At 39.1% G+C, this 15,416-nt stretch overlaps 2 protein-coding genes across 2 annotated transcripts; both read right to left on the bottom strand.

Annotated features, from left to right (window-relative positions):
- Positions 1-5,841: 5,841 nt before the first annotated feature.
- LOC128099998 (olfactory receptor 6C75-like) lies at positions 5,842-6,804 on the bottom strand. The gene has a single exon (XM_052721975.1). The coding sequence runs from the start codon at positions 6,802-6,804 to the stop codon at positions 5,842-5,844; it is 963 nt and encodes a 320-aa protein (XP_052577935.1).
- Positions 6,805-14,429: 7,625 nt separating this feature from the next.
- LOC128099993 (olfactory receptor 6C4-like) lies at positions 14,430-15,386 on the bottom strand. The gene has a single exon (XM_052721961.1). The coding sequence runs from the start codon at positions 15,384-15,386 to the stop codon at positions 14,430-14,432; it is 957 nt and encodes a 318-aa protein (XP_052577921.1).
- Between the last annotated feature and the right edge of the window lie 30 nt (positions 15,387-15,416).

The following is a 15,416-nucleotide window of genomic DNA, read 5'->3' as shown; positions in this document are numbered from 1 at the left end:
TTCCAACACAAATCTTCACAGATCTTAACAGGACAATATTCAGCTTCAAATGGGAAAAAACAATTAAAAATGGGTTCTAAACAGAGAATTCTCACAAAAATAAACTCAGAAAGCTGAGAAACACTTAAAGAGCTGTCCAATATCCTTAGTCATTAGGGAAATGCACATAAAAATTACTATGAGATTTCACCTTACACCCATCAGAATTGCTAAAATCAGTAAAACAAATGCTGGCAAGGATGTGTGGAGTAAGGGGAACACTCATCCATTGCTGGTGGAACTGCTAGCCTGAACAGCCACTATGGAAATCAGTGTGTGGTTCGTCAGGAAGAGGAGAATCGATCTACCTCAAGATCCAGCTAAACCACTGATGGACATATACCCAAAGGATGCTTCATCCTATCACAGAGATACTTGCCCAACTATTCTCATTGCTGCCTTATTTATAATAGCCAGAAATGGGAAACAATCTAAATGTCCCTCAACAGATGAATGGATAAAGAAAATGTGGTACATTCACACAATGGAATATTTACTCATCCATTAAAAAATGAAATCATGAAATTCACAGGTAAATGGATAGAACTAGAAAAACTATCCTGATGAGGTAACCCAAAACCAGAAAGAGAAATAGTGTATGTATCCATTTATATGTGGATATTAGTTGTTAAGTCAATGATAGACAAGCTACAATACATAGAACCACAGAGGTTAGGTAGAGTAAGGAACTAGCAGGGTACAGATCGATCTCCCTAAAGAAAGAGAAACAGAATAAATACTTATGGATTAGTTGGGGGATAAGGACCAGAACAGAATGATCAAGTGAAGAGGGGGAGGAAAGAGGGGGATGATATAGAGAATGTAGGGAGAGACAGCTAAAATTAAGGGCTTTGCAGGGGGTAGTAAGGAAACCTAACACAGTAGAAGCTTCCAACTCATGAACACAGAGAAGTCGAGCTGGTGTCTACCTGTAGCCGTCACCTCCACTGGCTAGTGTCCTTTGTAGTGGGGGGTACCCTGCATGCTACCAGAAGAGAAACATAAACACGAACCCAGCTATAAACGCTTCTATCTACAAATAGTGTCCTTCCTGCAAGATACACTAGTGTAATGGTGCCACAAAGCTGTGGGAGTAACCAACCAATATCTAATTTGATTTAAGGACCACTCCATGTCTATACTGGACACTGCTTGGATAACCAAGAACCTGAGACTTCTAGTGTCTACCCCAGCGACACAAGGGTAAAACCAAATACTGCTCTTCTACTAAAGGAACAGGAATGTAGCAATAAAATGACTCCTAATGACACTCTGCTAAACTCATAGATCAGTGCCTTGCCCAGCCATCATTAGAGAAGCTTCCTCTGCAGCAGATGGGAACAGTTACAGAGACCCACAGCCAGACACTATGCAGAGTGAGAGACCTTGGAACACTCGTACCTAAATGGGATTTCTCCATCAAATCCCTCCCTTTAGTGCTCAGGGAACCCTGCAGAAGAGGAGGCAGAAAGCATGTAAGAGCCAGAGGGGATGGAGGACACAAAATACATAAGGCTTCTGGATACAGCATGACAGACACACGTATGAACTCATAGAGACTGAGGCAGCATGCACAGGGCCTGCATGGGTCTGTACCAGATGAGGTCTTAGATCTGAAAGGAGAAGTGGACATATGTCCCCATTCCTAATTCAGAACTTATCTCAACTGACAAACACTTGCAAATGAAACTTCAGTTTTCTCAAGGGAGTCTCACTGGGGAAATAAGGCTGTATGCTCAGCAGTGGACGGCCAACAGAAAATGAACTCAATGGCATCTTTGGAGTTCCTTGTCTCAAAATGTCAGGGCTTTTCTTTTCTTTTCTTCTTTTTTCTTTTTATCTTTTTTTTATTTTTTGTTTTTTCTCTTGTTTTACTCTACAGGTCCTTTGTGCATACACACACACACACACACACACACACACACACACACACACACACACACACACATATATACACATATATTCTGGTTTTGTGTTTTTATGGTTGTCCTGAGTGTAGGAATGAGTGGGTTTCTGTGTCTATATCTGTTTCTTGTGCCTTTTCTTGGGCTCTTTTCCCTCTGTTCATATTTTTTTCCTATTCTGACATGTTTTGGTTGTTTTGTTTTGTATTGTTTTATTCTATTACTATCCCCTAGAAACCTGTTTTTTTTTTTCTAGTTAGAGACAGAAAGGGGATGGACATGGATGGGAGGAGAGGTGGGAGAAACTGGGAGCAGAGGGAAGAGAAACCATTATCAGGATATATTATATGAGAAAAAAATCTATTTCAATAAAAGAAAAAACTACTTAGGTATGAGGTTGAGAATAAAAAATCCAGTTAGACATAAAAAGCGGGGTCCTTCCCTCCCTAAGTTGCTCTTGGTCATGGTGTTTTATCATAACAATAAAAACCCTCACTAAGATACCAGGCAAATGTGACTGGTAAACATCTTCAGGCTGCAGGTATAGAGCTAAGCCTATGGCTGTGGATACTAGGGCTGTGGGAGAAGGGAAGAAACAACCTGTCTGTACCAAGAGCTGGAAAGAGGCAGAAACCTATGCTGGAGTCAGAGGGTTCAGGGATCCCTTACCTGTGCTTACTGGGGTACCGGAAGCTAGGGATGGTATCAGAAGTGAGTGTGGGCAGCTAAAGGCCCCCAGCCCACTTGCCTCTCAACACTGACAGTTAAAAGGGCAGCAAACCTGTGTTACAGTTCTTAATAGAAATATCTTAATATCCAGTAGTAGTGTAAGTAAGTTAGAACACCAGAAGTCAGCAAGCATATGAAAGAAGAAGCTGAGCTATTTATTGATTGCTGTTGGGAACGCAAAATAGCATACCACTATGGAACACAGCTTGTCAGTTTGTCATAAAAAATGCAATATATACAACTAAAATACAGCCAACAATTCCATATTTAAACATTTATTGCAGAGAAATAAAAACTTACATTGAACATAAACATGTACTCAAATCTTTAGAGAAATTGATAGCTGAAAATTTAAAACAGACTGCATGTCCTTCAACAGGTAGACTATCATAAAATGTGATATATATATATGTGTGTGTGTGTGTGTGTGTGTGTACACATAAAACATGCCATATATACATACCATGGAACAATACTCAACAATAAAAAGCAATGATCTATTAATACATACATTATCTTAAAGGAATCTTAGGTAATTATGAAAAATTTTTAAAAATTCCAAAGGTTGCATCCTTTATAATTACATACATACATGTATACTTTTTATTATATACATAAACATATACACACATATATGTATATGTAAATATATTTGTTAATATGAAAAGTTACCGAAATGGAGACCTGAATAGTAATAATGTCAGGAGAAAAGTGAGCATGGCTCTGTGAAACCAAAGGAGTAAATGGCCTGGCCTCAATATGCAATATACATATACATATAATATATGTAATATATTAAATATATATTAAATGTTACTTTGGGAGAAAATTAAGTCAAGAGAGCATAGAGCCACTTAGTATTGGTTAAGAGTGAACATGAATCTATAATTTCCTAAAATTAAAAGTTTAGTTTTTTTCATTTATTTACTCACTAGTGTGTGCCTCTGTGTATGTATATGTTTGTGTGTGTGCGTGTGTGTGTGTGTGAGAGAGAGAGAGAGAGAGAGAGAGAGAGAGAGATGTTCATATGCATGCATGCCACAAGGAGTATGCCAAGGTCAGAGGACAACCTGCAGGAATGAATTCTCTCCTTCCACCATGTGGGGTCCAGGGAACAAACTCAGTTTGTCTGTCTTGATGGCAAGTGCCTTTATCCACTGAGCCATCTCATAAGCTCCCTAAAAGTTTAATTTTTTTAATTATTTTTTATTTTTATTACATTTAGTTATTTAGTGGGAGGCACAAATATCACAATGCACGTGTAGAGTCAGAGGGCATCACCACATGGTTTCAGAAGGTCAAGCTATGGCCATCAGGCTTGGCAGCAAGCACCTCTACCCACTAAGTCAACTTACCAGCTCAAAATTTAATCACTTTCAAAGTTTACCCTTTTTTTTTTCATGGCAATTTATGGAAAGCCTGTCCTCTGGGGACCAAGTTTTGCTCACTGAAGTTAATAGCCAGGATTCTATTCAGCATTTCCCAAAATATCCTAAAGAAGCATGTAATTCATTTTGACTTCCATGTCCAAGAGAGATTACAGTGCAGGTGTCTGGTAGATACCCTGTGATGACAGAATCTTTCAAATAACAAATTCACACAAGACACTGAGTGCCAAGGCCCTGAAAGAATGACTGACTCTTCCAACTAGATTATAAGAGTATTAGAATGTACTGATGTACATTTCTGAGATTTACAGATGCACACCGTCAGTGCTCCCAAGAATTCTTCACTGTTGTTTTTGATTCAGAAATGTCTAAATTTTTTTTTTGAGAAAGAAAAGACACGGATCTGTCTCTTAGCAGATGTAAGTCTCAGGACAGTTATAATCAAATCTTTTCCATATATAAAAAGTTTTGTAACTCAACAGATTTTGAAAGTCTAAAGTTTTTTTTATCAGATTATGCCTTAAAATAATTAAAATTTAATATGCCTTAAATTAATAATAATTCATTTCAATATCTAGAAAAGGAAATGTACACTTTAATAATACACAGAGAAAAAGAAAGAGAGAGAGAGAGATCAAGCATATGGGTAATCAAGTCTACTTCACCCTAGATTTACTATGAGCCACTTCTTCAGGGAACCTAAGAACCATGACTGACTTGATTTTAAGCATTTTATTATTAATTCTTGCGTGCGTGTGTGTGCGCGCATGTGCGTGTCTGTACTTAACTTTTATGACTGTGAGTTCTACTAATTTGCAGTATAAAATGGCAGCCAGAATTTGACTTAATCTAAAACATCATTGGCAGATGCTTAAAATTACATTAACAGAAAATATCTCCTACATGAGAAGATAGAAACTGGTATGGGACCGTCTCCTAGCACCCTAATTGGTACAGGCCTTTGCGATCTAAATTCCAAGAAAAAAGATTCATATGCTAAGAGGTTTTGCATTTTTTGCTTAAAGAACCCATTAAAGCAAAATATTAATAATATGTAATACATCTGGATAATGATAAATTTAAAGTATGCGTATCAAACACCCAGAGTTACACTAAACTATTTATGTCTCTAAAACAAATGGATCCAAAGAGAAAAATAAATGTTTATTATTGATTTGTTTCAAACCCAATTTGTTTCTGAAGTTTTATATGTTGACTTCAGTAAATAAAGTGGTAAAGAAGAAATTTTATATATTTGTCCTTAAATATCAGAAAATTCAAGCAAAAGAATATATTGTACACACCAAATATTGAATCTGACTGGAAACATTTTTAGCTTAATGGCTTAGTGTGAGTCTTATCTGTCAACATCCTTTCAGGACCATTTCCAGAAACTTCACGAATAACAAAATCCATGGATGTTCAAGCCCCATATGTAAAGTGACATAGCATTTGCATACAATTCATGCAACCTGCAGATATATGGCTCACAAATGTAAAGAGGACAATTGTTTGATGAATATTTGCTAGGCTTTCCATAAATGCTGTCTGAGTTGAATTAATATAAGGCCAATGAATAGAAATGAAGGAAGAAATTTTCATCACAATGTGGTGAACAAATTTTTTTGTTGTTGTTTTCAAATTGTAAAGATAAGGGAGCAGGGAGCTAGTGAAATTAGCATAAACTGGACCACCATACAGACATTTTATAGAGAGGGTTCCCACTGTGGGGGAGCTGCAGTTAGAGGACCAAGAAGACTCACCTTCTGAAGCAGGTGATACTATTTCTGTAAGTTCACTCTGGACAGTGCATCCCTCAGAGCCTGGTGGACCTGCTTGTTGCGCAGGGTGTAGATGACAGGGTTCAGAAGCGGTGTCACCACTGTGTTCACGAGAGCAGCCTCTCTGTTGGATTCTAGCCTACTTGTTTGCTTTGGTTTCACATATATAAATACACAGCTGCCGTACATCAGCGAGAGGACGATGAGGTGGGAGGAGCAGGTGGAGAAAGCCTTCTGTCTCTCCTTGGCTGATGGGAGATGCATGATTGAGATTAGTATTTTGCTATATGCAAATACAGCTGTAATGACAGATGTGAAAAGGACAAGCAAAGCGACACCAAAAGCCATTCTATCAAGAGATTTGGTGTCTGAACAGGAGAGATGAATTAAGGAGCCAAGGTCACAGAAGAAATGGGGGATGACATTGGAGCCACAGAAAGACAACCAGGAAAGCTTCAGAATGATACCAGTTATTAGGATGAAGGAAAGCACATAGCTGAAGAAAACCAGAAGGAAACAGACCCTGGGGTTCATGATGGTTGAGTAGTGCAGAGGCCTGCAAATGGCCAGGTAGCGATCCAAGGACATCACAGCCATGTGGAAGAAAATAGTTGACCCAAGAAACAAAAAGAAAAAAGCTTGTATAATACAAGGAGTGAAATGAATTGCTCTGTCTCCAAAAAGAAAGATAGACAGCAGTTTGGGAATTACAGTGGAGATGAAACAGCATTCACAGAAGGAGAAACTTCTGAGGAAGAAGTACATAGGAGTCTGCAGGCGAGGATCAGTCCAGGTGATGGCGATTATGAGTGTGTTTCCCATGACTGAGGCCAGATACACCAGCAGGTGCGCCAGGAAGAGGACCTTGCCCAGGTGCTGAGCCACATGGAACCCCTCCAGCACAAACTCCAGGACCATTGTCTCATTCCTTGTCTCCATCCTTACTACTGATTCTTTTGCCATCAACCCTCCTTGATCTGTTAGGCAAATCTGCTATCACCAAAGAATAAATAATTTAATTTGTGGCCACTGCTTTTAAGAGTTATTTGCCCTAAGCACGGGGCCTGTGTAGGTTATGGCCATTAGCTTGGTGTTTTTGTGAGACTCCTAACAGTGGGCTCAGTGTGTCTCTGACTTCTTTGCCTGCTCTTGGGACTTTTTTCCTCCCACTAGGTTGCCTTGCCCAGCTTCATTATGAGGGCTTTTGTCTTGTCTTATTGTATCTTGTTTTATTGTGTTTGGTTGTTGTTGCTTGGAGGCCTTCTCTTCTCTGAAAGGAAATGGAAGAGGAGTTGATCTGGGAAAGAGGGGAAATGGGGAGAGCTTGGAGGAATTGAGGGAGGGGAAACTGTGGTCTATACGTATTGTATGAGAAAAGAACTTATTTTCAATTTTTAAAATATTCAAAAAATTGCTTGCCCTTATTACTCTAAGGAGCAATATTTTAATTTTAAAATGTTTTATTTTAAATTAATTTTCCTTTTCTCACTTCTAAAATACAAATGTAAAATATGTAGTTTGGTTTTGTGTAGATTTTCAGAATCAGAAAAAAATATTACCTTTGGATAAGATCACATAAGGTAAAGAATAAAGACCAAGACTCATACTTTTGAAGATGAAACATACAAGTATCACAGAGCATTGTGTTACCCTACAGAAAACAGTGCTAGTTTCTAGACTGCAGACTTGTATGGTATGAGCCCCTCCTGTGTGATGATTGTAGACTCTGGAAATAGTATGAAAAGGCTATGCTCCGACAATCACATTCCAAGCTGATTTTTAAACCAAGTCTGTCTGAAATGAGCTATTTCCCACTTCCCAGAAGGAGCACAAATGCTTGCCACCATAGGATTCTCGTAACTACCCAGTGAGATTAACAGAAACCATGTGTGAAGATGGCAACATGGTTCAATGGTACTTTGTTCAGGCACAAAGAAGAAAGATGTAATGTGTGACTCTGTGTCCCGTACCTGCTACTACCCTTGCAGGACGGCAGTGTGATTCTGCTGTCCTTCACATGTTGTCCATTGTCCTTCCCTTCCTGTGAACATTGTTAATAGAAGATTCCACTGTGCTTCAAATCAACAACTGAAGGCACGTTAGTACTTTAAAAGCCATTGCCCAGCAGAAGGCAGAACGATGTGGAATTGCTCTACAGGGAAGTCGGGGCATTTGAGGGAAACTGGTGCTCCAGTAAGAAAACTCGACACTAGTCAGTTTGGTTTAATTTCTTGACTGCCCAGATCTATGGCTAACTGTGAAGGAACCACAGTGCTAGCTTAACGACCATTCTATTTCAAATCGCACATCCTCTCTATGCCCACACACTTACCAGGAAGCAGCTCCCAGTAAAGAGATGCTTTAGCTAAATCTTCCTTCTTCCAACAAAGCAAAAATCTTTCTCCTACACAGAAGAAAAAAATAAAAGAACATTCTTAATTAAGAATTGTATGTCTTTGACCTACAAAACAAATAACACATGCTTTATATTTCAAAACATAAAATTATTAAGGTTACTTATTTTTAAGGAATAAGAAGATTTCTAAATATTTGTTCTATGGAATTGTCACCCATTCCCTGGGACACGATAGCACACTCATTCCACAAAGTGCATTAACATTATAATGGACCTGAAGACATAGACTAGCATGAATATCATATCTTCCTGGTTTTACATCCATTCAAAGAAACTTAGGGAAGGAGGGCAATAAATGTTAAATCTTCTTGTTCGTGGAGGCTGGTAGCTATTTTCTTATCAACTAGTTATGGAAGACCATTATGTTCAGGTGAAAATAATTGCGGTCATAAATGAAAGTACATTTATATATCCTTATGATATACTACTACAGGATTGTTTATTATCATGGGTAAAGTCACACAAGATCCAAGAGGACAAACCTCTAGGACATTCATTAGAGAAACATGAGAAAAGGATTAAAAAATAAAACAACAGCATAATCCCAGGAGACGTTTCATTGCTTGTTGTTGGAAATAGAAAAATTCAGGAGACTATTATAATTAACATTCCATTGCATATGGCAACCTTCTGACCTCATTCTCAGTAATATTCATGGTCCTCTGTGAAGGTCTTTAGAGGTATATTTTCCATGGCTCCCACAATTCATATGTGAGGAAACACAGGATTACAGCATACATAGTTTAGCACATTTTCAAAGATTTATTCATTTCTATTTTATGTGTAGTGTTTGCCTAAATGTACATATGTGTACCATGTGCAATCCTGTTACCTATGGATGCCAGAAGAGGGAGTTAGAGCCCCCAGGAACTGTAGCTACAGATGATTGGGATCTGTCATGTGGATCCTGGGAAGTGAACCTGGGGTCTTTGTAAGAGAATAAGGACTCTTAACTGCTGAGCCATCTCTCCAACCCCACAGTTTACATACTTTAAAATGAAGACATGTAAGTGTACCGATGGATTTTCATACAAAGGAGAGTCATGTAATCACCTCTCAGACTTTGATATTTCCCACTTTGCTATAAATTTCTTTGTCCCTTTAATAAACAGCTCTCACTGGAAGAAAACAATTACTATAATTTCTACTATCAAAGTGGCTTTTGCCTGTTCATGATCATGGCACCATAGCGTCCTTCTTGCTTAGCCTTTGTTACCCTTCAGCAGGTGTCTGGGTTCCATTTATACTGCGTCGGGATCAGTGGCCTATTCTTTTATATTCACTATCTTAAGTCACGATTTTTCATTCTCCCTTGAAAGTCATTTATGTGCAGTCCAGTTCGAGGCTACAGTCAAGATGCTGTGACTATTCCTATACAAGTTGTTTGAAAATAGAAGTAATTAACATTCAATTAACGTGCACATGTCCTAAGTAATAGGCTGGATCTTTTGTACATTGTACAAAGTTACAGGTTTCATTGTAGACAAATTTCTAAACAGTCTTATTAAATAAAAAACATGGAGCCAGATATATGGGTGAAAACCTGAGAGATCAGGGAAATAGGAAAAGCCCCAGCTAACCTCACTTCACCAACTCCGCAGCTTCCAAAAGCGAGCTGCTTCCTGTCTACCCGCGCCTATATGCCTTGCTGTTCTGCCATCCGACTTGCTCTCTCTGTCCAGCTACATCACTTCCTCTTCCTTCCCAGCTCTGTCACTTCCTATCTGTCTGTCCAGACCTCCAGACCTCTATGATTGGTGCTGAGATTAAAGACATGTGTCACCATGCCTGGCTCTGTTCCCCAGTGTGGCCTTGAACTCACAGAGATCCAGACAAATCCTTGCCTGCCAAGTGATAGGATTAAAGGCATGTGCTACCACTTTCTGACTTCTATAGCTGGCTTTTTTTCCTCTGATCTCCAGGCAAGTTTTATTTTATTGGGAGACACAGTATATTGGGGGACACAACACATCACCACATTTCTTTACACCATTTTGTTTTTGTATATCATATACTTTACCCATAGTGACAGCCCCATTACTCTCTCTTACATACCCACTGGTCATCTTCCTTTTATGCTTTCTTTTCTTACATGTGCACCTCTGTTTTCAAATTTAGATTCTGAATATGTGAGAATACATGTAATATTTGCATATGTCTGGTTTGCTTTGCTTAACATGTTGATCTTCAGTTCTACTCCTGCAAATGACATGCATATCTTGCTTTCTGTTGGGAAATAAAACACAATTGTGTTTACATGGCACACTTTCTTAACCCACTCATCTTCTGATGGACATCTAGGATGATTCCATAATCTTTCCATTGCTGATAGTGCTATGGCAATCATGCATGTGCAGACATCTTTATAATATGCTAACCAGATCTCTTCAGGATTGTAGCTTCAGGGTGGTAGAGCTGGGTCATCTAGTAGTTCTGTTTCTATGGGGTTTGTTTTGTTTTTAGGAGATGGGGTCTTACTCTATAGCTGTGGGAGGCCAGCTCCCACCTTTTTAAAGGGTTCCTATGAGAAGGAGAGAGGGATAAGAAAATATTAGATAGAAAGATAGAGAAGCAGAGAAAGACAGAAACACAGGATAGCTTCGGGAGGACCTGGGTCAATACCCAATGCCTCTTCCATTTATTCAAAAGGGCTTTTTATAATAATGCCAAAGGGTGGGGCAAAAGATCTTCCCCCTTGCTAAATCAAAGCACACCGCACAGCCAAGTGTAGACCCTTCCAAACACCTGGTAACCACACCCGTGGTCAAATCATTTACTTATGCAGCCCTGCTGGGTAAAGGAAGCTCAGATTCTTGGACCCTGAGTAATTTGGGCCTCCACATAAAGCCCAGGCTGGCCTTGAACACACAGCAACCCTCCTTCTCCTTTCAGCCTACTGAGTGCTAGGATTGCAGGCATGAGCCGCCACACCCAGCTTGCTTCTAGAACTCTTCAGGAAATCTTATACTTGTTTATTTGGCAGATGCAATACTTAAATTCCCACAAGAGTGTAGCAAAAGCACCATCCTCTGTGCATTCTCACCAGAATTTGTTGTTTATTTGGTCATTGTCAATGTAACTTGAATGATATGGAATTTCCATGTGGTTTTGGTTAACAATTTCCTAATGTTAAGGATATTGGAAGTTGTTTTCATGTATTTATTGGCCATTTGTGTTTCTTCTTTTGACATTTCTGGGTCATCTATTCTATTTCATTGAACAGTTAATCAAAAGCAATCTAACAAAACAACAGGAATTAATACACATTACTTAAGAATAATACTCAATGTTAATGTTCTCAATCCCCCAACAAAAAGATACAGACTAAAGGATTGAATTAGAAGACAAAATCCATCTCTTTCTCTGCCTCTCAGATACACACCCCCTCTCAGTAGATACCACCTTAGGGTAAAGGGATGGAGAAGTGTCACAGCCATATCTGAGGGGAATAGCAAAAGTCATAATGCCAGCACAGCTACTGGACAAAGATCCGGCAAATCTGAGTCACATGATGGCCACCATCTCACCTTTGGTTTTCATCTCCACCTGTTGCATACTTGGGGAACTTTTAATATTTGTACAATTTGGGGACATTGGATTGATGGAAAATTTCTTATGAATCACTTATGCCTTCTCCCAGGAGTACTGCTTCTAAGCTTCCCCAGGAAAGTCCTGAACATACTACCCCTCCTGCTTTTAGGGAGTTATGCTATCTACTTGAATGTCTTTCTTATGCCTTGGAGGTTGTGACACATAAAGAAGCCAGAGGTCTCTTTTTGAGGCTATGAGACATTCTTGAAACATCTGTCCTTGTATTTACTTAGAAACAAGATAATCAAAACAAAGTAAACTTTAAAAGGTCAACAAGATTTGGTGGGCTAGAGGAGTTGGCCATAGATCAGATTGCGAGCTTCTTCCCACTATACACTCAGGTGATGAAGTGGCATATATAGCAACAAAGTTAGATTGACTGGAGTTACCTCTGCCCTACACAGAGACTTACTGATAAACAAAGAATGATGTAAAAAGATGATATAAGAATGAGATGTCAGGACCTCCCTTTCTCAGAAAAGTTAGTGCATGCATAGTCACTGTGATGTCATATGATCAAGGAACAAGAGAATGCCAGGATTAGACATATAAACAAATTCTATAAATATGTAAAATGTAAACATTGTATTATGCAGAATTTAAATCATAACTGCAGCAGCTTTGGCCTGAGGATTTTTCTTGGGCACTCTGACTGTTAAGAGTTAATAATACACTGCTTGAGATATGGCAATATGCCCAGGCTGGCTTGAAGATTTTGTTTTGGTCTAACATCCTTGAAGCCACAAAAGATACTAGTCTGAGAACAGGCTGTCATATGCCTCTTGATTCTTAGTTATAAGATTAATGAGTAAAAATGATAACTGTTTATCAATGATGAATAAACTTGAGGAAAAATGATTGGAAATGATAACTCTGTTCTGTCATGGTTTATCAATGATAACTAAAAGATGAGAAAAAGGAAGTGCAACACATGTCCAAAACCAAAAACCATGATCTGTGTTCTGGAACAACACAAATCTATCCCAGTTTACTGAATTCTGTATAAATAGAAAAACACTCTGGCTGCTAGTCAGTCAGGCTGCAAGATTCTCCTGACCATCACATCCAGCTCACTCCTTCCCTCGCTGACTCCTTACTTCCTTTCTGGGATCTGTCATCCATGGGAGATGGTTCCTGGCAAAGAAACTTGAAGGAAAGGTTTGGAATCGAAAACACAAATAACAAATAGACAAAAGTGATATTGGTACTGTATCTTCCTCTGTTGGTTTGGTAAGTTTATCTTTCAAAGACATAGTTCTATTTTATCTTGGTCATCAAACTTATTAGCATGAAGATGTTTATAATATTACATTATTGTTCTTGTAATACCTGCAGGATATGTGGAGTCACACACCTTCATTCTTCTCAAAGAACCCTTTCCTGGTCCTCACTGTCCCTTTCACTCTATTTCTGGCTAATCTTAATGAGTTTAAATACTGTATGAGTCACTTTAAAGAATGAAATTCTTCTTTGCTTATTTTCACTCTGCCTCCAAATTCTTTGATCGATTGATATTACTTGCAAACATGCTTGAATACCTTCTATTTGAATTCAAATTATGTTTTATCCTTTAAATTTAAATGTGTGCTGGTCCCTCCCACATCAGTCAACAATCAAGAAAATGCCCTACAGGCATGTCCACAGCCCATGTGACAGAAACTATTTCTTCAACTGTGGGCCAATTTGACAAGAAAATTTACCAGGACAAGGGTGTTTTCCTGCCTTGTTACCTATTCAGCTTGTCTCATGATCGATCAATAGCTTCGTTTCACCTTAGTGCTAAGATGGATGCCTGACCTTGTCCATAAATTAATCTCAAGAATGTTATCATCACAGTTACACTTCTTTCCACATAGAAGAAATTTCTCCTGAATTGTTTGCATTTCCCCAGCATAACAACTCTAGTCTGCTTCTAAAGTTCCTCTGGCCCTTTGTTGGTCCTTCAGTTTTGGGGGTTCAACTGAAATCAGCCTGGCAAGTGAATGGGGACTTTTGATTTCAATGCTTTTCATCAGGGTGAAAACTAGAGATCTAACAATGTCTGCTTATATACAAATGTTCTCCATGGGAAACAAGTGTAGTGAGTGGTGTTAAATAATTTATTAATATCATGATAGTTATTGTTTATGCATCATTCAAATTTTGATATGATGATCACATAAACCTGTTGTTGACTACATTTTATGTTCTTGGTACTCAAAAATTTAATTCTCCATTCCCAGTTCTATTCTCAAAGCCTCTCTTTCTTTCTCCATTACTACAAGAGGATGTATGAAACCACGGCTTTCCAGACCCAACATATATCAAATAAATGCATGGATAATTTGAGATACTTTGCTGAAAAGGTAACACCTATGTAATATGTATGAGGCTTTGGTTTTAATTGCCACAAAGCAGATATAGGAAGACTTACATCACAAGATTATTAAAGCCTTCAGATGGAATTACTGGACAAGTCAGGCATTATTTTAAAAACAAACAAGCAGAATTCGAAAGAAATAACATGTTGGATGATTTATATAGAATATTTATATTAAAATGGAGTCAGACTAAATCAAGGGGAAGGTGCATTCTTCCTATGTTATCTGTGCAGTATGACCCTGGACAGTGCATCCCTCAGAGCCTGGTGGACCTGCTTGTTGCGCAGGGTGTAGATGACAGGGTTCAGAAGTGGCGTCACCACCGTGTTCACAAGAGCAGCCTCTCTGTTGGTGTCCAGCCTGCTTGACTGCTTCGGCTTCACGTATATAAACACACAGCTGCCGAACATCAACGAGAGGACGATGAGGTGGGAGGAGCAGGTGGAGAAAGCCTTCTGTCTCTCCTTGGCTGATGGGAGACGCACTATTGTGACTACTATATTACTGTATGCAAAGATGGCTATAAGAAGGGTTGTAAAAAGCACAATTAAAGCAAGATTAAAAAACAGCATTTCAATAGACCTGGTTTCTGAACAGGAGAGATTTGCCAGTGGTCCAAAATCACAGAAAAAGTGAGGAATAACATTGGGGCCACAGTAAAATGACTGGGAAAGCATTACAACTGGAATGACCATGAAGAGGAATCCCAGAACTAAACAGACAGCAACAAGAAAGAAGCACATCCTTGGGCTCATGATGGTGGGATAATGCAGAGGTTTGCAGATGGCCAGATACCGGTCCAGGGATAACACAGCCAGAAGGAAAAAAACAGTTGCCCCCAGGAAAAGAAAGACAAAGGCTTGTGTGAAGCAGGCTACAAAGGAAATCCTTTGCCTCCCTGAAAGGAGGATGGCTAGCAGCTGGGGGATAACGGTAGTGATAAAACAACACTCCACAAAGGAGAAACTGCTGAGAAAGAAGTACATGGGTGTCTGCAAGCGCTGGTCCTGGCAGGTGATGGTGATTATGAGCATGTTGCCCATGAGGGAAGCCAAGTAGGCCAGCAAGTGCACCAGGAAAAGGAGGACCCCCAGATGCTCGGCTGCAGGGAACCCCTCAAGGATAAACTCCTGGACTGCTGTCCCATTCCTTACTTCCTCTATCATCAGCATTTCCATTTCTTCAGTCTGTCCCTGAGGGCTTTTGCA

This window comes from Peromyscus californicus, unplaced genomic scaffold, assembly GCF_007827085.1.
Source record: "Peromyscus californicus insignis strain IS unplaced genomic scaffold, ASM782708v3 Scaffold_6__1_contigs__length_162567912, whole genome shotgun sequence".
NCBI classification, from domain to species: Eukaryota; Metazoa; Chordata; class Mammalia; order Rodentia; family Cricetidae; genus Peromyscus; species Peromyscus californicus.
Note: the sequence above shows the minus strand (reverse complement) of the source record. Positions and strands in the feature narration are given on the sequence as shown.